Below are 27,882 nucleotides of genomic sequence, written 5' to 3'. Positions count from 1 at the left end.
TAATACTAAACACATTTATTTCTTGAAAACAGAATAACCCAGTAGGATACTGACCATAAGATAATATAATGGTATGTATAGAATGAAAGCTACCTTACAATAAACTGTTTACATTTTTTAAAAGGCAAAGAAGTTGAATTTGCACAAAAGTTACAATAAATACAAGCACAATGTTGTGAAGAACAATAATAAGTGCAAGGAAATCTGAAATGTGCCACCTCTGCCGAAGCAGTTAGGCACTGAGTAAGGCCAAATTTTCCTATTATATGGTCATAAATTCAATGAAGCTGATGGAGTTATGCTGGATTTAGTGTTATGACTGTGTACAGATTTTGGCTCACTGGCTTCAATGGATTAATCAGGATTTACACTGGAGAATCTGAGGTGAGTATATATCTCTAATCATATTTCAAAATATTCCATTCTGACTAGGGACTGAAGGATAACCAAAGACACTTCTTCCTTAAACTGTGGTTTTCCTTTGGTTCTCTGGTGTAGTTGGGATCAAACACACAAGTGAATTTGCAGCAGTGATGGGTGGTTCAGCAAGATTTCACATTCTTTTTACTGAATTTGCTCTCACGGTTTAGCTGCTCACATTGGATATCCAAGCAAGAGCTCAGTTTAGTTCATGCAAGGGGCTAAATACCCTTGTCTCCAATTAAAGGGAACAGGGCTTACTCCCTGGCAGGAGCCAGTCTTAGAAAAAGAAAGATATGAAATGCAAAGCCAAAATCCCAGCTTTGTTAAAGTGAATGGGCCTTTTTTGCTATTGATTTCAATAGAACAGTATTTTACCAGTTACATTTAAATATTTGTGGCTTTAGAAACACTTATGCAACATGATCTTGACCTGTATATAATAGACATGTCATTTTTCAGTCTCCCAACACTCTTTCTACCTACCACTAGCAGGTGGCAGTTAAATGCTTGCTGTGCTGACCGAATATTTTTACCTTTATTTCCTTTTATGAGTAAAAATATGCAGGCTGCTCAAACTGAAACAGCTTGATCATACACACCATTATTTGTATTTTTACAAGATTAAATCTTCACATGGGCAAGGATTACCTACGAAAGCAGATATCTGCAGGACTGAGCTTGAAATGACGGAGCAAGAAATGAGAACAGCAGGAAGGACAGAGTTGATTCAATAAATAGCTAAGTGACCTCCTGCTTCATGTCATAGAACCTCACTTTTTTTTAAAAGATCAGAATTACCAACAGAAGGAAATTCTCAAAGCCAATGTAAAAGTAGAGCTGTGCTTTGTTTAAAACCTTATTTGAGGTCTGGAACAGTTTTCCTGTGTAATGTGCTGGCAACTTTCTGATGCCCTGAGATTTCCAATAATTTTACTGTTTATCATGGGGAAAGCCCTACTCAAACAATATTGTTACACACCTCAGACAATCTTCACAGTTGGCACACCCTCCTCAATAACTTATTTCAGTGGTTTTCAAACTTCATAAAAAGCACAGAACCCTCTCATACTACTTCTCTTGCCGCAGAACCACTACCCCTATCCTAAAGATTGATGTGGAGCCAGGTGACCTGGCCGGACAATGGTGGCACACCATCATCCAGCCAGTTCTGCCATTACTTCTGGTCTCTTTGCTGAACCCCGATAAACTATCACTGACCCCCAAAATTCTGTGGACCACGGTTTGAAAACCACTGGCTTAATTCATAACCTGGCAAAAGCCCTTCAGAGTTGGCCTATTATAATTTACTAGAGCAATTTGAGTGAAAAGCTCAATGACAGTTCAGAGATTCTGAAGAGCTTGTTTTTGTTTTTAAATACTATTTTAAAGAAATTGAAGTCAAGATCAAATCACATGTGCCTCACATGTATTTGAAAACATACAAGCCACGCTTGTGAAAAGGTCAGTGCAACATGGTGGTAATGCCATGGAAGTGATTCTTGTGAGCTTTGACTGAGCTTAAAAGTACAACTTCAAGGTGTTGCTAACATGAGTTACAAATACAGAAGATGATATGAAGGAACAACAGTGGATCTTCACTTAAAAAGAGAGAAATGTGGTTTTATTCATCAGGATTCGCTGTTCTCATCCACTTCTAGGAGTTCATCTAGGAATTCTACAACTTCACCCTAAAAAGATTCAAGTTAAGCAGGAAACAAGTTAATTATTGACAGTAAAATGACTGAGTAAAATGCTGGACATCTCAACCAAGAACTAAGCTGCAGCAAAAGCTATCAAGGACAGACTTGTTCTATGTAGCACTTTACACATGTTCAAGTTATCACAAAGAGCTGTTACAAGTAATGAAATGACCCAGACTGGTGTCAAGCACTGTCTAGAAGCAAAATACAGACATTAACAAAGGAAAATATGATCCACAGTAGGGTTATAGAGTTTTAAATACGGTATGCTTAAGGAAATTTCTAGATTACAAGAAAAATAAGCAGACAGACATTTTCAGCTTACACAAAAACATCCAATAAAATTAAGAAGTTGCAACTTCACATTGAAAATCAAAACACTTTAGAAACCTCAGAAATTCAAAGTAAACATTCTGCAAACAGCTCTTAACTTTAATCTTGAATCATAGCTTGTTCTCCCAATGAATAAACCTGCTCCATGTGTTCACCATTCCTCACAACATACATCTTCCATATTTCAAGTACAAATCCACAACTTTAAGTACAGCTAAAAATATTATAAAACAGAGTTTTTGTGATCTCTCCGTGATTGGAATCATAGGGTTCTGATTTGTGGAAACACAGAGCCAGAATTAATGCTGAAGAATTTTTACTTTTATGTTCTAATTTAACTGAAATTTTTTTCAGCACCATACTTTTTTCTGCACAAAATTTAAAAACCTAATTTTTTTTTTTTTTAGCTATAAAGATCGATCCTTTTAGCTATAAAGATCGATCCTGGCTTGCATTAAACTTCAGTCATTTCCCACACTGTACCCTGCCAACAGGGGTGGAAATGGTGCACTTGCATTCTCCCCACCCCACTTTGATTCATGCTTCACCCAAAGTATAAAACCAACTGTCTGGCAGTGGCAGAAACATTTCTAGGCAGGAAATGCTGAGGGAGTCAACTTACCTCATGGCTCATTATAATCTACCTAATTCCCTTCTAAACTCTTCATTGCACAGGAGTTAATGACCCTCTCTTCTTTTTAGTAGTCTTGTTGTTCCACCAATCAAGTTATTCTTTGTTCTGCAATTCTGCTGTCTGTTAGCTCCTCCTGGTAACATAGCTCCTATTTCACAGCCCTGCAGGTTGTTTTCAACTCATTCCAATGAAGTTAAAGATTAAAATGAAAACAAATAGAACTAAATATCACAGCCCTAGGCCACTAGCTTATTAGTACAGCTTCTAGTTTATTTTTAACTGGAGAAAAACATGTGTTGTTTCATACATGATGATGCACCTCACCATCTGTACCCTCCTGTTTTCAAAATTCTAGATTGGGGTGGGCAAAATGCGACCCAGGGGCTGGATGCGGCCTGCCAGGCCATTCTATCCGGCCCACGGGGCCCCCCCCCAAAATTAAGAAAAATAATATTTATCTGCCCCTGGCTGCCTGTCAGGTGGTCTTTGATGGCTTGCCAAAACTCAGCAAGCGGCCCTCTGCCCAAAATAATTGCCCACCCCTGTTCTAGATCTACCCCTGTCTGCAAATTCATCATTGCCTTGGCACATTCTACTTATTCCTAAACCCTCCTCCCATGTACTTCTTGATATCTGCAGTACTGTTCCTCTTCAGATGCTTCTATGGACCTCAAAACATCCCCTCAAAACATTTTGCCTTGCATTCAAGTCATCATTGATCAGCTCCTCTTCTTTTGACCCACCCACACTCATTCTAGTGCTGGTTAAAGCTTGGAATTTCTTTCTTACAGGAAATTCTGTTTGTTTGGGAAACAGCTACTCTAAATTTGACCAAAAACAAAAATTCAAGGTTTCCCATAAGAGACAGCTGAGAGAATGACATATTTATAGCAATGACAATGGTTCAATGTTGACGTCATATGTTATTTTATAAAATAAGACAAGAAGTGTCCGACAACAATATGTTTCAAAATGATCCCTCCCCAAAAGTTCAACATACTTTGTTAATATTTGAAACAAAAATCTAAATCAGCTTTTTTATTTTTGGAAAGTATTCTATTGAAAAATCTGAATGGTTTGTTATGGTTAAGAACTAGGAATATCATAATTAATATAATATTTGTTTTCAACACAGTGGATCTTTATTTGAACTGTCATTCTTTTCTTTCTTTTATTTTTTTATTCTTTCCATTGACTATATTCATTTTCTAGGTATACTGGCTGTAGACTATGAAGTTTGGAGCATTGTTTTTCCTTATACCTGTAAAGCATCATGCTGCATTATGGTGCAAGAAAAGCTGTTTACAATGGTAGCTAAATTTTAAGCAAGTTTTTGTCTGAGAATGTATTCATCATAAGGCACAGAGCACACCAAAAGATCCAACAGTGGTTTGAATCTAGACATTTTTTTCATTCCCCTGAACAGATGGGGAAAGAGATTATATCCTCCGTGGTCAGTAAAAGGAATGTAAAGAATTGAGGTAGTTCTGGTTATTTTAAGCATATTTTATAAGCATATTATGGTCATGATTAAAATAATATCAAGTTCTTTAAAACTGGGAATTAGCAAGAACAAAAATAATCTGAAACAAAATAATAAATAGGATGGTAGCCTTATGAAATAAGTGCTGCTCTTGCTCCTACTTCATAGTTCTGTCTTAAAGCTTTGCTGGAGCTTCTGCAAACTATAAAGTGGTTTCAGCAGTTCCTGAAGGATGATAGTTTATTTTACTTTTAACTCACTAGAAACATCTGTGCATTCAATTCAATAACAGTGGACAAAACAAATATTACCAGGTGCTTCATGGTCTCTATTTATCATTTTGGTTTAAAGCAGCTTAAGCAATACTGAAAAGGGTAAAAATGTCTCTGTAGTTAAAAAATAGTTAAATTTTGTTAAAAATACTTTGACTCAATACAGCCTTCCATCTGGCAGTCTTAAAACACTTTACAAATATGAATAAATAAAGCCTCCCAACACTCTAGTGGAATAACTATCATCACCTAAATGTTATGGATAGAGAAACCAAGGTGAAAGAAGTGTTATCTCAAATTTTCAAGGATAATCTCTAAATTTGCCTGAGTAAGATGCTGGGTGCATGTCTTAAGAGTTGAGCAGTTGCATCTCCTACTGACGACTCACTGTAGTTATTAGCATTCAGAGGTCCTTGATTTAGCTCAGATTTTTTTTTCGATGTCTTAATAATATATAAAAATGGAACAGGATGAAAAAGGAATTTTCTTTTCAGTGTACCTACAAAAAAGGCAACCTTCAAAAGCTAGATGAAATGGGAAGGGGATGAAATTCTGACAGCATTATCTCCAATATGAGCATAGTTGGTGGAGAACACACTCCCCACATCACTGCTGTGATTTAAATAACCTGACTTCCTCAAGCTCTGACGATAAAAATCATAACTGATTTCACATTACATGCATTTATGGAATTTTACGCCCTACTCCTTATCAATAATACAGTATGTTCCAAAGACATTGATGCTCTGGCCAGAGTTCAGAGCCTTTTGTTTGGACCCAAAAGCGTGTCAAAGTTGCATAAAAACAAGTAGTACTTAAAAAGAAGGTGCTATATGGGAATAAGAAAGAAATAAGTATATTTGACCAAAATCTTACATTGTCTAAAACTCAAATAGGTTTTAATATCTAAGGAGAAATGAAAAAAAAAATTAGTATGGAGTACAAATCCACAGACTGAGCACAAATAAGTACCCAGAAAATCTGCTGCACCTGAATTGCAAACAAATATGTTTTTGCCTGCTCCTGTCATCAGAAGAGGAAACATTTGTATATTATACATATTTTGGGTGGTGTCCACATAGAAAGGCAGTCTAGGTTATAGTGGAATGTTAGAAGAGCTCATTACATTAGTATGCTAAAACCTATGAATAGAGATCACGAGCCTTGACCCATTAGCACCTACATGACAGGGCATCATCTCTTTGTTGGGAATGCAGAACTGAAATAAAAAGGCATTTTGCATTACAGAGGTTAGCAAATGTTTCACAAGTGTTAATTCTAATGAAAACAGCTTCTTGTCAATAGATGCTAATAGTTTCATACCGGCCTGATTGTGGGAAGTGCTTAATACCTCCTACAAAATACTTAGTGCCCCCAGCTCTCCGAGTGAACAATACATATAATGACAGTAATGTTGCCTCAAATTAGGTTACCTTGGGAACTGAAGCCAGAATATAAATTCACAAGTATTTACTACTTCAGATTAAATGACTTGTCAACTACCAGAGAGGCAGTTTCACCACTAGCCAGGAACAACACGCATACTACATTAGTGTGGGTTACATTAATATGGCATATGGAGGCCATGGTTATTAATTTGGATCTGAAATAAACATACATAGCAAGTGGTCAGCCTATTACCTTGATGACACCAAGATAAATTACTCAGAAATTATCCTGAAAAGGAAATATGAGGCCCTAGATTTTATTTTATTTTTTTACAAGTTAATTGTTCAGGCAACACTTAAAACAGCTCACCATGTCATTATGCGGAAAAAGATATAAACCCCTTAAATTACTTCTGATAGATATGGATGGTGTTAAAACCTATGCTTGGGGTTTTATCCCATGTTTGTGTATCATTGTTCTCAATTCCTGATGTAATATTACATTTACACATGCACACACAGAGCAAATACACATATGACACAAAGTTATAAAGTACAACCATTTAGAAGCAGCATCAGCATTCAAGAAATGTCCAGCCAATTTATGGTTCATTACAGCCCACTTGAGGCTGACAGTTGAGCAATTCTATCCTTCCAGCATGTACCAGCAATATTGGGCCAGCACTCTGCACCATAGAAAGGAAAGGTACATTTGAACCCCAACTATTTATGTATGCAAATACATATATGGAGATATTATACTCATATAAAAAAGCAACAGGAAAAGACAAAGATGCCAATATTTCTTCATCTCTTATTTAGTATGAAAATATTATCATCATTATTATAATTATTGTTACTATTATTGTTGTTATTGCTACTATTATTAGTAACAACTGCAATAACAATAATAAAAATACTTGTGGTTCTTTGTAATTCAAATTGACCAAGTACAAATCTCTCAAAATATCATTTTAAAACACAGAATATATGGACCAGGAGCTCAACTTTTATAAGTAGGTCCATCTCTCAAAGTTAGAACTAGAGCAGATTACAGCATCTGAAGATCGGGCCCATTAACAGCAATGCAAAGATACTATTCATTTTGCTGTTTTAAAATCTATGTAATTCATATAACCCCCAACATTTAAATTAAGTCCTCTAAGGATCCTTCTTATACAGGGTATTCATTACATGTCTGAACAGAAATCAAGATGTATCATTATTCCTGTGCCAAGCCTACTTTTTAGTAACAACTTTGCAAGAATGACAGCACTGTGTAATGTTCTTGTAACTTTATTGTGGAAACTCAATACGGATATTTAATAATAAGTACTTAAAAAAACATATTTTATAGTGAGTTGGTGTTAATATTTTCTGTCACCTCTCATACATTAAATTTTTGAAATAGAGTTTTTCATTTCCGTGTGGAAAAACATTAATAAAGTAACAGGAATGAGGCAGTATTTCTGAATGACACATGCAAAAATCATTAATGTGTACTCAGGCCCCTGTAACTTCTGCATTGTTGTTGGAAGAAGCAACTTGTTCACACTTGCTTTACTACTGGGGTTTAAAAAGGCATGTGTGGTGCAGGACAAAAGAGCAGGAGAGAATTAACTATGTGATTTGAGAATTAAGATACCTTCCACCGAGAAAGAAACTGCTCATCAAGTGAGTCCTTTTAATAGACAACTGCTCAATCAAAAACTGATGGTGAAGTAATTTCCTTTTCATATTACAACATAGGGTGTGTGGCTTACAGGTGATGCTACTTGATAGCAACATTAATCCACAACAAGTCACAGAAGACGTGGTCTACTGCCTGGCAAGGAAGTGGGAGTGAGTGGGGGTACGAAGAAACATGGGGAAAAAAATTTGTAATGAAGGAAGTGAATAGGGACTGGGGAGGTTAGAAACTGAGGCTGGGTAGGGCAGGGCAAGGATGCTTTTCTAAGTAAGGAGCAGAAGAATGGAGAGAGTGGAGTGCGGTGAAATTTTTAAATTTTGGGGTATTTTTAGGGAGTTTTTGTTACGTTATCTTGAAAGTTTATCTGTTTTTATAAGTTAACATTGTCTTTTATTGTAAGTCATCCTAAGCCTTTTTTTAGGAAGGGCACCATAAAAATCTAAAATAAATAAGAAATCTGTGATTTTAAAATGTATAAGTCAAAGGGAAGTTTTCTCCCTTCTTTCCAATTGTTAATATAACAAGTTTTCCTGTAACACTCACTATGTTGTGTTTCCTTCAACTCTCCTGTCAATTTGGGGCAGAATTTTTGATCTTCCAGCCTGTTTGTTCCCTCTTACTAGAGCTGCCTACTTTAGGGTTCCCTCAGTACCATCCCAATCACTCTCCAGCAGCTGGCCAAGATATGCACCACAGGCTTGCACCACTTTAGAGCAGATTGTTTTAAAGACTATAGACTTCTTGCAAACAAAGAATTAATTCCAGAGATATGGGCACTTTGCAGGGAAAGACAATCCCCAGCAATCATAAAGACTAAGTACAGACAGTCAAAAAGCCAGAGGCTGAATAGATTTAATCTTTGCAGGTTAGTCTAAACCACGTAGACTAAACCAAGAAGCAAGTGAACAGACATTCACTTCTGATTCTGGAAACGCAGCTACATGCCTGAATTGGCTCAGGCAAGAAGTTGGGGGGTGCTACAGCACACTTCCCAGCCACTGCCAAAGGGAAGAGAGGAAAGATGCCCTCCAAGGCTTCCTCCCCCGCTCCCTGCTTAAGTGGTTAAGTCCCTCCCTTGGGTGTGGCCAGGAGGCTGAGGCCACAGGAAGAGGGACTTTAAATCCCCCTCCTGGGCTACACCCAACCCCAGTTTGCAATGAGGGAATAGTCCCTGCTGGGGGGGGGAGCTAAGGGGTGGCGGGGCATGGCCATGCCCCAGTCAAGGGCTTGCACACTGAGGTGGGGAGTCCCTCCCTGGGTGCATGGGATTGCAGCCCTGGTCTGCCTTGAGGAGAGAGGGGCAGACCCTGCCAGGCCCCTGCCCCTTATTCGAGCAGAGCGGGGTCATGGCTACGCCCAAGCTGGGAGCTAGCAGGCTGAAGCAGGGAGGGAGGCATACCCTGGCTGGAGTCCCTTGCAGGCAGGGGCAGGGGTTTAAACACCTCTCCCTCCCCTCTGCCTCAGCCTGCCAGTCTGGCCAGCCTCTAGCCATGACCCTTCTCTAGCAGGGAGCAAAGGAAAAGCCTGAGGGGCAGCTCCACCCCACCAGGCAGACTGGGGTTTACAGTCAGGTTTCCCACCCCCACCTGCTTCTCAGCCAGGCAGAGCAGTGATAGTGCTCCAGCTAGGGAGAAGAAGGGTGGGGCCAACAAAGCAGACAGCACAGCCCAGGGCTGCAAAGCATCCTGGGATGCTGGGGGACTGAGAGTTAACTTAAACCGGGAAGGGATTTGAGACAGAAACTTTATAAACTGATTTGACCTAAATCAGTTAAATCTGATACGACATCTAACCAGGTTTATCTTAAACTGGTTTTGGCCATTTTGTAAGTGTTTTAAGTGCACTGAACTTCTGTTACAGGTTTAAACTGGTTTCTGGTCACTTAAACTGGTTTATGTGTCAATTGAAGGCAGTTCAATATAAATAACTCAGCCCATTGCTGTTCCTATGGACCTTACACTTAGAGTGACTCTGCTTCTATTATCTCAGCTTATGGAAAAGGAGGAGGAGGGGAGGGGGGGGACTGGCTGGATTGAAGGTAAATGTGACCCTTCCCTCACAAAACAGAAATGGCAGTACAGCTCTTAACCTTTTCTGCCTCTTTTGGGGACCTTGGATGCTTCTGTAGCTAGAAGGAGCTTGTGGTAAACAAGGAATAAGGCGCCAGAACTGATGCAGAACAACAAAAGGCAATGCTCCACTGGGACCTGCAAGTGCTAGCCACAAAGCCCTGCAGGTTTTTCCACAGAAGTGGGGGTATGTGTGAAACCTTCTTCAGACTTCACCAGGCCCTGGTTATTTTGTTCCAAAGCACTCACCACATACGATTTTCCTGATCACCTCCTGCAAAACTCATCTCGACTATGGTAATGTGTTGTTTCATGGGGAATATGTTATGGATTACTTTAATAACAGATGAAATAGAAGAGTTACTGCCAGAAAAAACCCCCAAAAGCTTATTCCGTATGCAGTGCATGGTGCTAAAGGTGGTCTCCATAATCCCTTCTACAGCAATGTGTCAAAGACCATCATGGAGGAATGCTTCCCTCCCTCCTTAGTTACTTCTTTCAGTCATAAAGTAGAAGCTAAGCAAAGAGAAAATTACAAAACAAGTTTATTCTTAAGGCTGAAGTAAAATATGGTGGCTAACCCTGGTATTTGCACATAAGAACAGGGTATATAAAAAGTAACATATTTACTTAAATTCAAGATGAGGTTTTTTTCCTCATTTTCCCCACCCCATTGCCTCTATTCTACTCCCTGCAGCCTCTGCCCCCCTAACCTCCCTCCCTGCTTCTTAACCTCTGTCTCCAGCAGGGCTCAGGTGCACTGCAGCCAAGGCACGGAGCATGTGGCTGCTCTGGCTCCAGCCCCATCCAGTAGCAGTGACAGTGGTGACAGCAGCTCCAGCTCAAGCTCCAACACCAGGTCCCAGGTGGAGCTGCTGCAATAGCTGCTGTGTGGCTGGGCTGGGGCTGGAGCAATCATATACTCTATGCCCCAGGCTAGAGCAAGACTAGACCCCGGCCAGAGGTGGAGCCTAAGTGGCAAGATGAGGGGACGGGGGGCAGTGTTGAGGGAGGCAGGCACCAGGAGGATGCAGGCGCACAGGGGACAAGTAACAGGGGTGCAGGCACCACAGTGCAGGGTGCAGACACTGGGGAGGGGCAAGTGGTATGGGGACAGGGGTCAGACTCTTTGAGTCCTGCACTGCCTACCTTCCCAGCTGCAGTGGTGGGGGAATGAATTTAAGACGACCCTCCAATAACAAGATACTATGCAACTCTTTATAGACATACTGTACTTCTGAAGTAACATATTAACCAAACACAACCTAAAGTTTTTTTCTAAACCTAATCCTTTAGGAAGCCTTATAACATGGTCTGTTATACAGTTTGAACTAGTAGCAGCAACTGAAGATTTTTTCCATCTTTCTAAAGTCTCATAATTTAGCTGTGGAACACTATCTTTAGCAAAGGTTTAGGTCACTCAAACACTAAATAAAGCTCAGATTTGTAACTGCTTCTAAAATTTAAAATATTGTTTTTGTCACAGAGTCAAAAAATCACAAAGGTGACTTTTATCTTCTCTTACATTTAACTAGAGAACACTCCAACAGTAGCTGTAACATGGAATATATGTCCTAGGTTTCAATCTTAAGGATAGTGTAACTCTAATATGTATTACATACAGCATTTATTTTTATACCAGAAGTGAGCTATTCCTAACTTTAATATGGAGAAGGGAAGATGAGGACCACACACAGTTTCAACTGAAAGGTAGTTTGTTTTTTTAAACCATGATTTATATTTTTTTCCAGCTGTGTGGAAGAAAAAAATATGGCCTTTCACCAATTTAGCTATTTTCCTGAACAGAAGAAGTACATATATCATTTCATGCTGCATAGCAATCATGCTGTGTCATAGCATCATGTCAATTGACCATGAATGCCAAGCAATCAAGAAATAAGGGATGACCAAAATGCAATGGTGCAATAAGAAATAATTAAGTTAACATGACTAAATTCTAACTTTCTTCAGAGAGTCACTACTTCTACTGGGACAAAATGAGAATAACTTTGAAATCTAGTTTAAGCTAAATTAAATAGCCTAGAAAAAACTTTTATAAGATATATGCACGACTTTTGCTCCCCCTGGTGTTTCAGTTTTGTGCTGCAGAAAATACTAGTAAAATCATTATACAGAATGTGGAGCATATAAAACTGTTATCTTTGGGTTAATAGCATGTCTTGTTCTTTAAAAAAATAAATAATCTGCTGTAGACTTTTCTGAAACTCATATTGAAAGGAAATTCATAGTTATAAGTAGGTCGACCATTTTCATAGCAAGAATTATTTTCATCGTCATGCATATGGCACTGCATTTCATTTAGGATATTATGGAATCTTACATATATCACATTTATTTTGGTGTTGGCAGCACTATTTTTAATACTGTCTTCCACTAGCAAACTCTTACCTCATCATCATCCATTAAATGTTGCTTTGCAAATTCATACATTTCCATCTGAAGTGTGGTTATGTTGTAATATCTAACTGCATCCTATTAAAAAAGAATATGTATTATATTAAGGCAATAAGACGTTGAGAACTTTTTGTTCTGAAACTTTTCCAAGTTATCAGATATCATCTTTGCCTATTCAAAAAAAGCCAATTGTAGACTCAGCATTCTGAGTTGATTTTAAGACTATCCCATGAGGAAGAACACACCTGTAAAAGGAAGATGGCAACAAAAACATAGACTATACAATATTTTCTTCACAGTGTACCTTGTCATGCTGAAAACAGATCTAATATTTTTGGTATTTCAAAAATAGCCTATCTGGGAATAAAGGTAGTAGAGCCCTAATGCAGCAGCTATAAGGTCAGACTACCTGTGGTGTTAGCATAGATGTTCATGGAGAGAGTGCTGTGGTCTCCTTCTACACTAGCTGCAGAAAAGGGATAATGCCTGTCTGGGGCTGAGTATACAGCATGTAAAGTCAGTCTACAGTCTGGTTTTGCATGTCCTCTTTTCAGTGCTCTGAGTAGATCACCACCACCTGGCCTATAGCAAACAGCTGCAACTTCTCTTGGTATTGCCATATACAGTACTGTCTGAAGGATGAACATAGCTCCTGAGGGCCCTATCCCCTGCAACTCCTAGTGGATTTCCAGATGCAAGTTAAGGTGCCAGTTTTGATCTATAAAGCCCTAAATGGCCTGTGACCTACATGCCTAAGGGACTGCCTTCTCCCATATGTTTCACTGCAATCCCTAAGGTCAACCAAGAGGAATCTCTTGCAAGTAGCATAAGAATACTAAGTCACACTGGCAAAAAAGTGTAGGAAGTTCTCACCAGTTGTTCCTTAGCTCTGAAACTCCCTCCCTTTTGTTGGGAACTATGGTGTATAAAATCACTTAAATAAACAAACAAACTGCTTGGAGGGCAAAACAGATCATCTGCGGGATTATGATGTGATTTGCTGGGCAGTGCCTGCCCTTGCCCCTGCCCCAGGTCCAGCCCCACTCCCTCCCTCACTGTGGGGGCCTCAAAAACAAGCATATTTTACTCATCTCTCGAGGAGCGAAGTACCAACAAATACAGCTGGACACATTTAAAATATTATACATGCACAGGTAAATTAGCTGTAGTCCTCAAACTTCTGGACAGTTGTCTATGAATCCTTCTGTTTCACAGCACAGAGACCTTACTCTCAGTTCTCTTACTGCACATGCCAAATACATTTTCAAATGTCTGAACCTTGCATTTGTGGTTACTGCAAAACTCTGCTCCCTACAGGCCCTTGAGATACATTTAAGAACAAGCCAAGTTTAAGGTTCTATTTGGAAAAAGTTACCATATAATGTATTTTCCTGTGACCCAGATATTTTCCCTCAAAACCAGTTGGGGAAAATTGGGGGATGCATTATGTGAGGAAAAGGACTCGTCATGGGGATAGAAATTTGATGGGGGAGGGACAGAGCACTGGCAGTGTTAATTACTATCAAACTGGGAGCCATAACAATTAACATTGCTACTGCCATTGCTCCCTTCCATCACCCCCTCTCTCCTACAGCCCAACTTTCAGACTCATGAGGAGTGCCCCATCCCATCCATACACCCCACATGTGGGGTGGTCCATGGTCAGACCCAGCGCATAGCCCTGGACCTGGCATGCCAGATCTGACCCTGTGCACTGGCTTTGGAGCCATGTGCCAGATTGGTGCCTGGTACACTGAGTCTAGTACTGGCTGGATCAGCAGGCAGCCTCGGATCTGCTGTGTTAGATTGGCCCTGTTGCATGGTCCCAGATTTGCTAAGTCAGATTGGGCTGTGGGCCCCAACCAGAACACGGTGCTGGCAACAGTCTCAGGAGTGGGCTCACTCTCTAGTGGCCGCAGCTCAGATGGCATTGATCAGATATTTTTTGTCATGGTACCTTTAAAAAAAACACGGTGGGAGTTATATTCAGGGGTGCATTGTATGCATGAAAATGTGGTAAAAATGACATCTATGGGGGCAGATGTAAGCTCAGACTGGCATCTGCTGACTGTCATGATAAAATGCATTTTTACTGCATTTTACTTGAGTTCCCTGGGCTGTACTGGCTTTGCAGGGCCAACAGTCTTTGCTGTAAAGGCAACTCAAATGTTGCATCTAGTTCAACCTCCATCCCCACCCAGCAACCTTTAACGCAAATGTGGCAGTGCTTTTAAATACAAATTTGTGAATTGAAACTCGGGTAAACACAACCCATCTTCAACGTGGACACTGGCTAGTACCACCCAAGTGCCGTTACTCCTGCTGTGCCTTCTCACAATTTCCTCACCTCCTCAGAAGGCACTACACAAGAATTCAGAGTGACTCAACTTACTGCAGTGCATGTATTCCTACAAGTCTTTGTGTTAAATGCAACGGTGTGTAGGACCATCAAAGATGCAGTACCTCCAATGTTATTTCAGTGTCACTGCTTTTACTTGAGCTAAGCTGACTCAACAAAAGTAACATGAGCTTGGAATGAAGTCATACCTTAATGAGAAAGTAAAATTGCACATTGTATTCTATACTACTCATCAACTGATGTCCAGTCGGTTACATGTGAGCAAACCTGATGATGATCACAGAACTACACAGGGGTAATTAATAATCTAATCTGCCTTTAGAATCTTAGTGCTTGGCAGAAACAAACTAGTAAGAAACTAGTTTGATTCTTAGATTCAGCCTGAGCTGGATGGGCAGGCAAAAATTAAAAAGGAAAAACAAAACAAGAGCAAAAACAAACTTTAACTTGTAAACTGAACTTACTTCATCCATTCAACATCTCTCTACATTTGATATGGCAGAGACTAAGAGCTCAGAACCCTACCATAACACTTTTGCATACGTACTTTTCAAAGTACAGACACACTTTCTTGATTTCTTGCTGCACTGATTTGTAACGTGGCTCAGGCAGACTCTGTTAAAAGAATAACTCTTTTTTTAAAGAAAGAATTCTAGCTTATATGAGTAAGTGCAATACAGCCATGGCCATCCCTAGGGGATGCAAATCAGGGTGACTGCCCTGGGCCCCGCAGAGCTGGATGGAGTGGCTGCAGCGACTCTGCGCTGCCGCTGGCTCTGAATCCAGCCACTTGCTACTTCCCCACCACCACTGCCATTGCCATAGCAGTAGCAGTTTCTTCGAGTCCAGGGTGTGTGGGATAAGAGTGGGAGCGGGGCCCCACATGGGCTGATTTGCCCCAGGCCCTGCCCCCTGCTTGGGTTGGCTCTGAATACAGCACACACACCTACTCACTCTGAATGAAAATTAACCCCCCCCCCCCCAAAAAAAAAGCTTTTTAACATGATTTGTCCCTATCTACAATAGCTAAACTGAGTTCTAAGCTAGTGTAAAAAGTAGGGGTGAATCAATAAAGATTTTTTGGGCCAATACTGATGGCCAATTATTGATCAGCCGTAAAAGCCAATACTGACCTGATTGCCAATATGCAGCCTGGAGAGCAGTGTCCAGCTGGTAAGTCTGTTGGGGGCAGGGGGTGGAGTGTGTGGGGGGGACATATTGAGGCCCCTGTGGTGACAGAGGGAGTGGGATTGGGGCTGGGGCAGATGCTGCCCAGCCAGGGTGGGGTGGGGCATGGGATGGAGCTGGTAACTTGTCTGGGGGGCATGGGGCGGCCGGGACGGGACGGGGCTTCTGCCACTGTGTGCATCCCTGGGGGAGGCATGGGGGGCATATGACCCCTGGATATATCCATGGGGTGAGGGTGGACTGCTGCTGTGTGCTCAGGCTTGGGGCTTCTCCAGTCTCTTCCTAGTGGCTGAGCTCAGACTGGGCAGGAGGGGAAGGCAGCGGCACTGGGAGGTGAGGTCTATGGCAAATTTTGGGCTCTAGCCCTCCCCACAGAATAAAGAATTATGGAAACCTTGTTCTACACAGGTTGCCTGGCACAATAAACAGATATTTCACAAACTGTGTTTGACAGAAAAAAATGCTAAATAATTCTTCTATACCAAAACTTACATTTTCTTGGATTATGGGGCAATATCAGAATGTATTTTGGAGGTAGTTTATCCATTAAACCTACCGGTCTAGGCTGGAAATCTTCCTCTGAGAGTCCCCATTTGTCTTTATGATATTTATAATATTCCATGTTCTGTTTCATTACTTGATCTTTCTGGTCAAAGAGCATGTAGCTAGCAACACAAGAAGCTGCATTCTTCATGTCATTCACTAAATTAATTACAGGAGGAAAAAGTAAATAAGCAAATGGTCTCCACTTCCCTTTATTATGCAAACTCATGACATTCAGAGGGAGACAGAATCAGTTTTCCTCTCAACCATACAAAACAGCAGAGACTGCCACAGGTTGGGTAATCTTCCCCTTATCTTGTGGCATTTCTACAGGCAGGGGGTTGAACTGGATGACCTCTGAAGGTCCCTTCCAGCCCCAGGTCTCTATGATTCTATGATAACTGAAGCCCAAACACATGAAGAGACTTGCCCAATATGATACAGGAAGGCCATGGAATTGGGTACTGGGGCCTTCCTACCCCTGTGTGCTAGGACTGGGTTACGGGGTGCTGGCACCACCCCATCCTGTCCCCTTTGCACCAGCACTGGGACCTGGAGGTCTGACACTGCCTTCTGCCTCCTGCAAATTGGGATTGAACCCTAGGGCCAGGTGCTGCCCCTGCCCAGCCCTGTGCACTGGGATTGGATGCCAGATCCAGTACACAGGATCTGGGGCTTCCTATGGGTCCGGAGGTTTGGCAGGATAGGAGCAATACTATCACTCCCCCACCACCAAATTTCTGGACTCGTGAGGAGCTCCACTGTCTGGAAGATACAATGCCATGGGCAAGATCTGACTTGTGGGCTGGAGGCTGAGCACTCCTGGTTTAACTTATTAGCAAAACTACCCAGTCAATCCTGATACAACCACAAGACATAACACTCTAATCCACCACAGATAAAGCAGGGAGACCATGGTGGCCAACGTCCTGCTGCTACAAAGGTTGTTAAAAAACACTTGAGAGATCCAAAGAAGAGTGTCAACCCCGACTACAGAGGATGACAAAAACCCTAAAGATGAGTAATAGCACTACCTTACCTCACAGGGGTCTTGTGGCAATTTAGGGCTCAGATACTACAGTAATGGAGTAATGGAGGATAGGATAGTCACTTCATATATTTCACATAGGTGAAAAAAAAATCTCTAGCTTATCTCTAAGAAGGGTAGAGCAATTTGTTTAACCTGTAAAAGTGATAAGGAATTTGACAGACTAAATCACACTTCTTCTGCAAATGTCTATTTGAAATGCAAATTCTATCATTTCTCTACCTGGAGCCTGAGTAGAGAGGAGTAATGGCTAGGCATTTCCCTTGATTCCTGCCACTGCTTACAGACATGAAACCCTCCCCCAAAAAACAGCGGTTTACTTTCAGCTCAGCGAGCCCCCATGCCAAGTGCAGCGCATACCCAGAAGAGGCATTGTGTTAGTTTGAGCTGGTTCACCCAACATCTGTATAGATCAATATGCTTCAGTGATTCAATCTTCTATTAGATAGAAGCCCCCAAAAAACCCTGATCTATACTGATGTTGGGGAATGAGGTCAAACTGAGGCACACTTCCTCTTCCAGTAAAGCACTTCCCCAACCCCTCCGCCCCAAAGTCTGTCAGTGATTTAAGATAAGAACTGAGAGGATCATCCTTGTTAGGATCTGGCCTTAAAATGACTTGTATTCTGTTCTTCTTTTGCCTTTGGGGGCTTTTTTCCCTTGGATGTCAGCAACAGTTATACACAAAAGAGGAGACTTCAATTTTGAGGCCTGGAATAGATTAACTACAGATTCGAGAAGTCAGTGGAAGCCATTAATTCTGAGACAAACTAGGAAGGAAGAAAACTTGCCTGTATCATCACACCTATATTTAAATCACTACTTACATTTATAATAGGCAAACTGTAAATAATGGTACATGGTTGCTACGAACTTCTCTACAACGAAGCCTCCAATGACTGGTGTCAGGTTACTTTCACACTGCACTTTGCATTCAAGGACTTCAATATAGTGATCTAAAGAAAAATAGAAACCATAAAAAAACAATCTGTCATTTCTTAGATGTGACCTCCAGCCAGGTCCCCAAAGTATTTTGGCTCTATACTGATCCCTGTGGCTGGACACCAAAGGCCTAACTTTTAGTGGTATGGAGTGCTCACCATTCTAAATGACCTATAGGAGAGGTGTTGGTGCTCAGCATGTCTACATGATTAGGATTAAGACATTTACATCAAAAACAGCAATCCCAGTAAACAGGTTTTACTGATCCCTATAGACAGCCTGTGGTGAGACACTTTACATCAAATGAAATGGACTACTGTTGTATGTGTAATGTATATTAGATATTTTTAACAATGATATTTTCGGATGGCTAGTAAGTTTATTTTGTACAAAAAGTAGTAAATAAAATTGCAAGACTGGTATGCTACACTAGTTTCTCTCTCTTCTGTATGGCATCAGATATCAACTTCCAAATCTATGAATAACTGTCTGGTATTATAGCCCAATGTGCAGATTCAATCTTCCTCATCTGGGCATTTGTAAAGATTGCAGCTTTCAATTAAGTGCTGTGCCGTTTGTTGGACACCACATTCACACTGGGGGCTGTCCAAGATGTTCATCTTGTGAAGTGTTGTTTTCACATGTCTGTATCCAGATCTCACTGTTCAGCTTGACCCACACATCTCTGTCAAGGTCACGCCCAATCGGAACTCATTTGGTGTTAGTATAAAATGCTGTAGGAATAGGTCTTTCCCAGTAGTTGGCCCTCTCCATTGCTGGCTATAGGCTTGGTTCAGCATCCCCAGTCTCTTTCAGGAGCTTGTGAGCTTCATGTATAAACGGTTTATGGCTTTTAAGCCTCTTAAAGCCTCTATCTATTTGGATCTTCAGGTAACAATTGATGAAGCAGGTGATTTTCATCCTCTCTTGCCTGCATTGCCAGTAATGATGTTAGGGCCTGTCTTACATCACTTGGTCTAATGCTTGGGGGCATTTATACACATACCCTTTTGTCCTGTGACATGCTGGAGATCTGCCACTTGGGAGCAGACTTGATTAATCAAGTTTGCTCCACACATGAGCTGATGCAAACTGCACTGTGCTGCATGCAGGTGTATAAGCAGCAAAATGCATGTCAGCATGCAGAAAATGACAGCGGCACACTTTTGAACTAAAGCACCTTCTATGTGTTTTAGTTCAAAAGCATACCACTGCCATTTTCTCAGTGCTGATGTGCATTCTGCCACTTATACAACTGTGGGTGCTTTTCAAAGCACCCAGTGCTGTGGCACTTTTATCTGTAAAAATGCCCTGAGAGTACAGGGAGTACATCTGCTTGTAAGTTGTGCAGCCAGTACACTGTTGGAATGTACTGGAATGAATCCCAGTACACTGTTAAGCAGTGTCAAGCTTTTTAGTGTGACAACTTCTCATGGTGCCTCCCATGAATAACTATAAAGTAAAACTAAAAATCACTACCAGGGCAATCATACTTTTGTTTTTTTCCATTTCAATACAATGTACTTACCAATTTTGATATATTAATTACAGGATGAACCAGAGCAACCTCTCTTACCTATAAAGGGTTCCTACTTCTCCTATGTTGAAGGATATATATACCTCACTCAAGCAATCAGTGCTGGAACACATCACCAGGAAAATGAAACCATGTGCAATCCTTCTACAAGAAACACATATATAGAGCAGCTTTGGAAGATGCAACTTTCAGGCTACAGACTTGCAGACTCTATCACCAGCAACATCCAGGATCATTAGAAACCTGCCATACACTACCAACGGACATAACACCTCTCAAAGTGCAACATAATCATCAATATATACAAGGCCCTCTCTGCCATGTTGTCAGTCACATCCCTGCCTCTTTACAACCAGACAACCTTATATGCTAGTGTCTAAATTGACAATGCCAAGATTGGGGATACTCTGTTAATAGTAGCAAAGGAGACAATCTCTGTCTCTGGGCAAGTCAGAATGATATAACCCTTGTATATAACCCAAAGGAGCCATGTACCTTCCACTCTGGAAATTGGAACATTCAGAAAAACCCAGAACTTGACTAGTGGAAGGGTGACTTGAGTAAAATACCGATAAGAAAAGCACTTGCCAAGTTTCCATCATCTCAGCAAAGGCTCTTACTCATCGGCATTGACAATATGATTTTTCAGCCGACACCATCTAGACCAACACGAAGATAAACTTTAAAAAGGCAGATTGGCAGAAATACACTACATTACTGTTATGTCCAAAAGAAATATCAGTGATATTACAAAACAGCCCTACAGAGGGTACCTTTTGGCCTCTCATTGTTTTGCCTTCCTCTCTGAATAAAAATAAACAGATGACAATATGCTGATGGGTTGTGTTCACCGAATATCTTTCATTCAGAAAGAGCCTAAATTGTGATTTATAAATTTATTTATAAAGCACAGAACAGCTGAGCAGAACAGGTTAGGACCAAAAGAAATACATCACTTCATGATACATCCCTAGAAAGCTTGTCTCCTTCATAGATCTTGAAATCCTTGCCATCAATAACCCTTTAAGCATCAATACCCACATACAGTAGGCATTAGAAGGCATGGACAAATATGCTTTTGTAACAGCTTCAAAATGAGAGGAGTTGGTGCTGTCCACGACCTTCTTCAGCAATCCGTCACAGAGGATGATTGTCTTCCATGATTGTCTTATCTGTGTGTCCAAAGATGGCTGATGAGGCCTATCCAGGATCAATAGTCTCTACTGCAGCTCAGACATGCATTTCTGTGTGCAGTGGATGGCACCAGATTCTTGATTTACCCCATAACACACCATTTCTGTCACTCCCATTTTTTCATCTCCTGTTGTTGTCATGAGGTTTCAGAGTACTGAGATCCCTGCAGCACACTCTTCCTCCATTTGGAGTGGTCTGGGCAATAGTCTCCCAAGACCTGGCATTGATATTGCATTTTTTTAAGTTGGCCTTGAGGACCAAGGCAAGGGAAGTTTAGTTTAGATATCAGGAAAAAACTCTCACTAGAAGGGTAGTAAAGCACTGGAACAGGTTATTCAGAGAGGTTGTGGAAACTCCATCCCTGGAGGTCTTGAAGACCTGGCTAGACAAAGCCTTGGCTGGGATGATCTAATTGGGGATTACCCTGCTTGGAGCAGAAGTTGGACTAGATGACCTCCTAAGGTCCCTTCCAACCCTAATTTTCTATGATTCCATGATACGTCCCTGAAGTGCTTTTTCTGCCCTCTTCTTGAGCATATGCCTTGGCTGAGTTCAAAAGCACACAACAGCAGTTAACGCTGTAACAACTATTATGTCTAAATAAGCCCACAGTAATACAAGTTAAATCTCCCTCACTTTGACCCTGAATGAAGCAGTATAAAGTTGAAGCGGTTTTGCTACACTTATATTGCTACATGCTCATGCAGCTATAAGTGACAAGTAAAATATTAATTCAAGACTCCTTTGCAGGAATTAAGGTCCTGTGAACTACTTACCTGCTATTGAGAGATAAAACTCTTTAAAATCTTTAATTTCCCGGGAACCTTCACAGGTTGCTATGCAGTCATCATAAGCTTTGAAAAAATCAGGAAGTGCCAGCTCCATATCTGAGATGGATGTCTTCCAGTTATCTCCATTGTATGCTCTCACTGCCCTGACAAAGAGATTCTGGAAACCAGGCAGAAATGAGGTGCATTAGTTTCTAACCTGTGAAACAGTAGTAGTGTTAAGAGATCTATCTAGTGGTTAACTTCTGAGCTATGTAAGTGTTCACAGTATCAAAATCTGAGATAACTAGGACAGTAAGCAAGTCATTCAGACGTCACTGAAAACAGATATCTTAACAATTGATTGAGGCTCAGTTTTCAATTATAGTACAACTTCAGTTCAAATACCTAGGAACAATCAAGGAAATTTTTCAGGTATTTAACAGAGAGCAGATGCTGTGATTTCATTTCAGATATTTGAGGCCCTTGCAGTGGAGACTACAATGTAACCATGAGCTGCAAACAATTGTTAAGAAATGTATTTTCAGTGATGTCTGAATGGCTTGCTTACTGTCCTGGTTATCTCAGATTCTAATACTGTGCATACTTACATAGCTGAGTAACTGCTATGTATACACTTGCTTAAACCTACCAATTTCAATGGACTACTCTTACACAATCTTACTAAAAGCTTAGACCCAAGCAGGATCTGAGCTTTAGTTTGAACACTATTATATGTAGGCTACTTGGATTTCCAGGACAGTGAAATAAACGGCAAGAATTACGGATTGTGAAAAGAAGAAAATAAAAAGAACAGAGGGATGATTTGGAGGAAAACAGGGAGTGAGTTGAGAATCAGACAGAAAATTGAGAGGAAGATCATACTGGAGGATAAAGACCTTGACCAAATTCATGGAGAGGTACTCAGGAGAACAGACGATGGGTAGAGAATATACCTCAAATGATTTTGTTTCCAAGTCTTTAATGTACTCCTCGGCATCAGGCATGCTCTTGTAGTAAGCCATATTCCTTTGCATCATTTCATCATCTGGATGCATCAGAAGGAATGTGTGAGCTGCTGCAATGGCTTTGGGAAGATTATTGGCCTAAAACGGCAAGAAAAGAAGCTTTTAAAAAGAAGTTTGTTTCTTAAAGTTTGTCTGTTCTTCTGTCGTCAAACTTTCCCTCAGTGTTTCTCTCTGTATATATTTATGTTCAATATGCAGAATTAATTAAGTTATGGAAACTTAATTCCATTTGCAATGCCTACCTTAGAAACAACAAATTCATATCAAAGTGAGCCAGCAGGAAAATATAGTTTAAAAATTAACAACCCCCCCATATTTTAATAAACAGAATCACATTCAACATTGGAATAACCAGAATAAGACACACATTTTCCTTGCAGGTTTGAAGAGGAGTTTTCCCTAATCTTGTTCTTTTTTTCAGCAGGACTATCATTTTTGGCATCTACCACAGCAAAAGAAATGTGCATTCATTTTGAAATTATATCCCAGGTGTACTGCAAGGCATGCAGACATGCCATATTTTTGATCATAGCAGATCACTTGACTCCCTATTGCCCACCTACTCTAAACTTATTTTAAAGCACTGGTGTCAAACTCACCCCATGCCCTGGGCTGGATTCAGACCAAGGGACTTCATGTGGATTGGATCCCCAGGGTACATGGTGGGTCTAGCAGGACTGGTAAAAGCAAGCCAAGTGGTTGGTTGCTATGGCAGAGGCAGGGCAAACAGCTGCGGTCAAGTGGATATATGGTGAACAGCAGTGGCCTCAAGAGTCCGCAAAGTGAGTGGGGCAGTGCAGGCATAGCCCTCATGTCCATCATGGTCACTGATGTCATGACAGATCCCATGCCCTTAATTCCCTGGCCCATGCCAGTAGTCCAGCAGGCTGGATGTAGCAGCTACAGGAGCCTGATCCATCATGAGAGTTGTAAGTTTGACACCCCTGTATTGAAGTATTATATTTGATCTGGTTTCTTTAAGTGTTGACCCAGAAGAAGACACTGTCTATGAATAAAGCAACTTAAAGTTTGAATAACTTATAATAAACGCTATAAAGTGCGTAAAGTGCTATATTTTGGGGCATGAAAAAGAAACAAGATACCTACTATCCAGAAAAAAGATGATAGAGGAAAACAAAGCAAATTTATGAAGCCACAGCTCCAGTGAGGGAGCAGCCTAAAGTGTCAGCAGAATAAAGCCGACGTGATTCTTATTAGATCTATTGTTACCACTCAGTTCAGCGTATTTCATTCATTTGTTATTGCTGTAAATGGAATCTAAGATTATTAATCAGAGAGAACGGAGAAAATATAGTTTTATTTTTCCCCACCAGTTCATGAAACTGACAAGGCAAAAAAAATTAACATGTTCTTCTGTAAGGTCACACTAATTACTCACATGAACCTCTGGGTGCTGTATTAGGCTCAGAATCTGACAGGTTCTTTTGTTATCTGTGGAGCTCATTCATAGAGTAACGGGAGAGGAAAACTATTAGCAAAAATAGGAACACGTTGTTTAAAACTTACAACATGGCAGCTGGACTCCTGTACAGATGCATCCTTTGGTAAGATTTCTTGTTTAATTGACCAGATTTTAAATTGACATAGTTTGTTTAAAGCCACATTAGAACTAATAAGCTAAACATGTATTTCTAACCTAAAACTTTGTGTCGGGGCAAAAAAACCTAAACCAAAAAAAAAAAGAAAAAGAAATAACTGAACATGTTTATAGGTCATAAATCATTCTCTCTCCATGCTATGACAAGTCAAGATCCAACAAGTACAGGCAAAGAGGTCCTTATAATAGTTGAAACAATTTATGCCAGGGGTGCCTCTACCTGTGGGCCAAATGCAGCCCACAGAGCCATGCAATCTGGCTTGCAGGGCTCCCCAGGGGTCTGGAAATTTAGCAAAGGGGAGTGGTGGCAATTAACACTGCCACTACTCCTCTGCCACCAAATTTCCAAGTCCCACGTGGCTCAATTAGTCCTGGGCCATCTCCACATGGCTTGACCAATCCCCAACTACTCCTGCCCTGGGTGCTCGATCAGGTTCTGGCTATGACCACCCTGTGTGCCAGACTGAGCATGTGGATCAGATCCAGGCCATGGATAAACCTGGCAACACTTCTCAAGCCCTCGGGCAAAAAGCTTAGGCACCATTAGTTTATGCAAACAGACTTTGTAAAACCATGACCAAAAAAAGGTAGAACAAGCACACCACAAAACTCTCAGAAAACTCAGATACTAAGAAATGGAGTATCACCCTTAAAACTAGCTTTGCTGCTCGTCAGCTCTAACTGTCAAAGGCCTGGAATGTAGCCAGGAGCATTTCCTGCCCTGCTCATAGTTATGTGCTTGTCCAGACATAGCTAAATGCAAGGGGAAAATCTCAGCTGCAGTTTCGTCAAATACCCATTTCTGCTTCTCCTCCTGGGCTGTCTGCTTCAAGCTTATTTGCTGGTAGGATGAGATTTATTTATCTTTTGCTTAGTTTAGGATTTTTTTTTAGACTCAGCTTGCTTCATTTAAAAAAAAAAGAAAAAGAAAAATGCAGCAGATTGAAGAATGACAGACTCAGCCCTCAAGAGGAGCAAGCTCAAGGAAAAAAAGATGTCTGCTCCTGGGACCCAAGACGTGGCAAGATTTCTCTGCCGTTCACAAATACAAACTCACCCTAAAAAGTTTTACTCTGTGTTGACAGAGAGAGTAGGGAGAGAGGGAATAAATGGCAGACATTTCTTTGTTAACAAAAACCTTCAATGCAGAAACGGTTCTTGGCCAGTGATTTCTATCTGTAAAATTCCTAGAGGGCAGAACCCATGCACTTAAAATTGGCAATAGAGTTAAAAAGTGAATTACACATATAACTCAAACAACATGAGAGTAAGAGACACCAACCTATATAGCCTAGAGCATTACTTAATATGTCCCATCAAAAGAATTAATGTAGTAGCTTAAAGGATGACAAGTGTGCTCCCCCAGAGCACACTTACAAATAAATTGCTGGCAGTTCTGGACTGGGGACACTTATATAGAAACAGATTTTACTCCAATACATTTACTAATTTGATATGTACTTTGCAAACTCTTAATTCATTGCATGGGGAATGGATAATGAAGGCAAGCAGAATGAAGGATGAGTGGTGAAGTATGGGATAAAGTGGCTTCTGTGTATTGGTTTAAAAATCAGGAGAGTGACTATTTTTCAAAGGGATGGCCTCTATTTGGCACCTCGTGCCCGCTAACTGCCATCCAACAGGAAGTTACCTATGGAGACAAGACCTTACCAATTTTTTTGGTACAATCTAAGATACAAATTTAGACTCACATAGCCATGCCAGTATAAGAGTGCACACATGAGCATGCTTCTTTCTGTATAAAAGGACTTTTTTCAGTTTGCTTTATTTCAGGTGAGAAAAGATTTAAGCTATAACAAAACAGCCCCACTACAGTGGAGCAAAAATGTCCTTAGGAGTGCTACAGCTGTATGTTTTGTACAAGTTTCCCCATATAGCAAAGGCATTTGAACAAATAAAGCGGGCTTTCAAGCAGCAGTTCTAAAGAATATCATATCTTACAATGCTATACCATGAATAAAACTTTTTAGGCTGGTATCCCAGAAAAAGTAGGTCCCATCTTTCTTCCTCTCCCCCATTTTTCTCTCTGGGTAACCTGTTCCAGTGCTTTACCATCCTCCTAGTGAGAAAGTTTTTCCTAATATCTAACCTAAACTTCCCTTACCTTGGTGCTCAAGGCTAACTTCAAAAAATGCAACCCCAATGTCAATTTGTGAGAGACTATTACCCAGGACCGCTCCAAATGGAGGAAGACTCTGGAGATTCCACCGTCACCTGCTCCTGCGCTTCACTTCACTTCTCATGTGACAGTTTTCCCTGGTATCTGATCTAAACGCCCCTTGCTGCAACTTGAGACCATTGCTCCTTGTCCTGTCACCTGCCACCACTGAGAACAGTACAGCTCTATCCTCTTCAAAGTTGCAGTTATAGGCCACTATCATATCCCCTCTCAGTCTTCTCTTCTGGGGACCAAACAAGTCCAGTTCCCTCAGCTTGTCCTCACGGTCATGTCCCCCAGCCCCAGAACCATTTTCAACACACACACACACACACACCCCTCTCTCCCCCCCATTCAACCATTTGCAACACTCCCCCCCTCTCTCCAACTCTCACTACAACTTTCTGTAGTGGGGGACGGACGGGACACACACATCTGGACCCAGGACCTCAGCTCTCTCTCCACCTTGACTCCCCCTCCTCGGTTCTATAGCGGTGGCCCAGCCACGTCCTCCCCGGGGCCAGCGGAGGGGACGCCCCCCGTGCTAGCGGTCCCGGAGCGCCCTGCCCCCACGCTTGCTGTGAGGGCAGGTGGCGGCTACCTTGAAGTAGGCGAACTGCAGGTACTTGTAGGGCTCGCGGGCGCGGAAGTCGTGCAGCACGTCGCGGCCGGGCTGGGACTGGCGGAAGGCGGGCAGCCCCTGCTTGCAGCGCCGCAGGCATTGCGCCCGGTGCAGCACGTCGGCGAAGAGGCGCAGCTCGGGGAAGCCGGCGAAGTGGGCGGCCGGCGCGGCGGGGCCGGCGCTGCAGTTGGCGTGGCAGAAGGCCTGGCTGTCGCGCAGCAGGCGGTGCAGGCGCAGGCTCACCTCCAGGTATCCCACGCTCTCGGGCCACTGCTCGCTGCCGTACAGCTCCAGGCCGTGACGGTAGGCGGCCTCCAGCGGCATCAGCTCGTCCCGCGGGAAGCTGCGGAAGCTGTAGCGCTCGTACTGCGCGCCCGCCGCCGCCAGCACGGCCAGAGCCAGCAGCGCCCGCGCGGCGCCCATCGCCCCGCGCACGACAGCTCAGCACTG

At 41.6% G+C, this 27,882-nt stretch overlaps 1 protein-coding gene across 1 annotated transcript; it reads right to left on the bottom strand.

The window, feature by feature from the left end:
* Nucleotides 1-120: 120 nt before the first annotated feature.
* Nucleotides 121-27,876, bottom strand: CRTAP (cartilage associated protein). The gene is made up of 7 exons (XM_019537654.1): nucleotides 27,412-27,876; nucleotides 22,942-23,091; nucleotides 21,995-22,166; nucleotides 18,373-18,501; nucleotides 16,511-16,656; nucleotides 12,402-12,485; nucleotides 121-2,111 (listed from the first exon to the last, which is right to left on the bottom strand). The coding sequence occupies exons 1-7, from the start codon at nucleotides 27,853-27,855 to the stop codon at nucleotides 2,052-2,054; spliced, it is 1,185 nt and encodes a 394-aa protein (XP_019393199.1). The 5' UTR covers nucleotides 27,856-27,876; the 3' UTR covers nucleotides 121-2,051.
* Between the last annotated feature and the right edge of the window lie 6 nt (nucleotides 27,877-27,882).

The sequence above is a fragment of the Crocodylus porosus genome, unplaced genomic scaffold (assembly GCF_001723895.1).
Source record: "Crocodylus porosus isolate Cpor-Errol unplaced genomic scaffold, CroPor_comp1, whole genome shotgun sequence".
Taxonomy (NCBI): Eukaryota; Metazoa; Chordata; order Crocodylia; family Crocodylidae; genus Crocodylus; species Crocodylus porosus.
This window is presented reverse-complemented; position numbering and strand designations above follow the sequence as displayed.

Bases quoted from the DNA above. Each gene is read 5' to 3' on its own strand.
- CRTAP (XM_019537654.1), bottom strand. From the start codon at position 27,855: ATGGGCGCCGCGCGGGCGCTGCTGGCTCTGGCCGTGCTGGCGGCGGCG. The intron at 12,486-16,510 runs GTAGGTTTAATG...CTTTTTTAATAG, and splicing joins AAGATTTCCAGCCTAGACCG to GATGCAGTTAGATATTACAA. The intron at 2,112-12,401 runs GTAAGAGTTTGC...GAATCTTTTTAG, and splicing joins ATTTAATGGATGATGATGAG to GGTGAAGTTGTAGAATTCCT.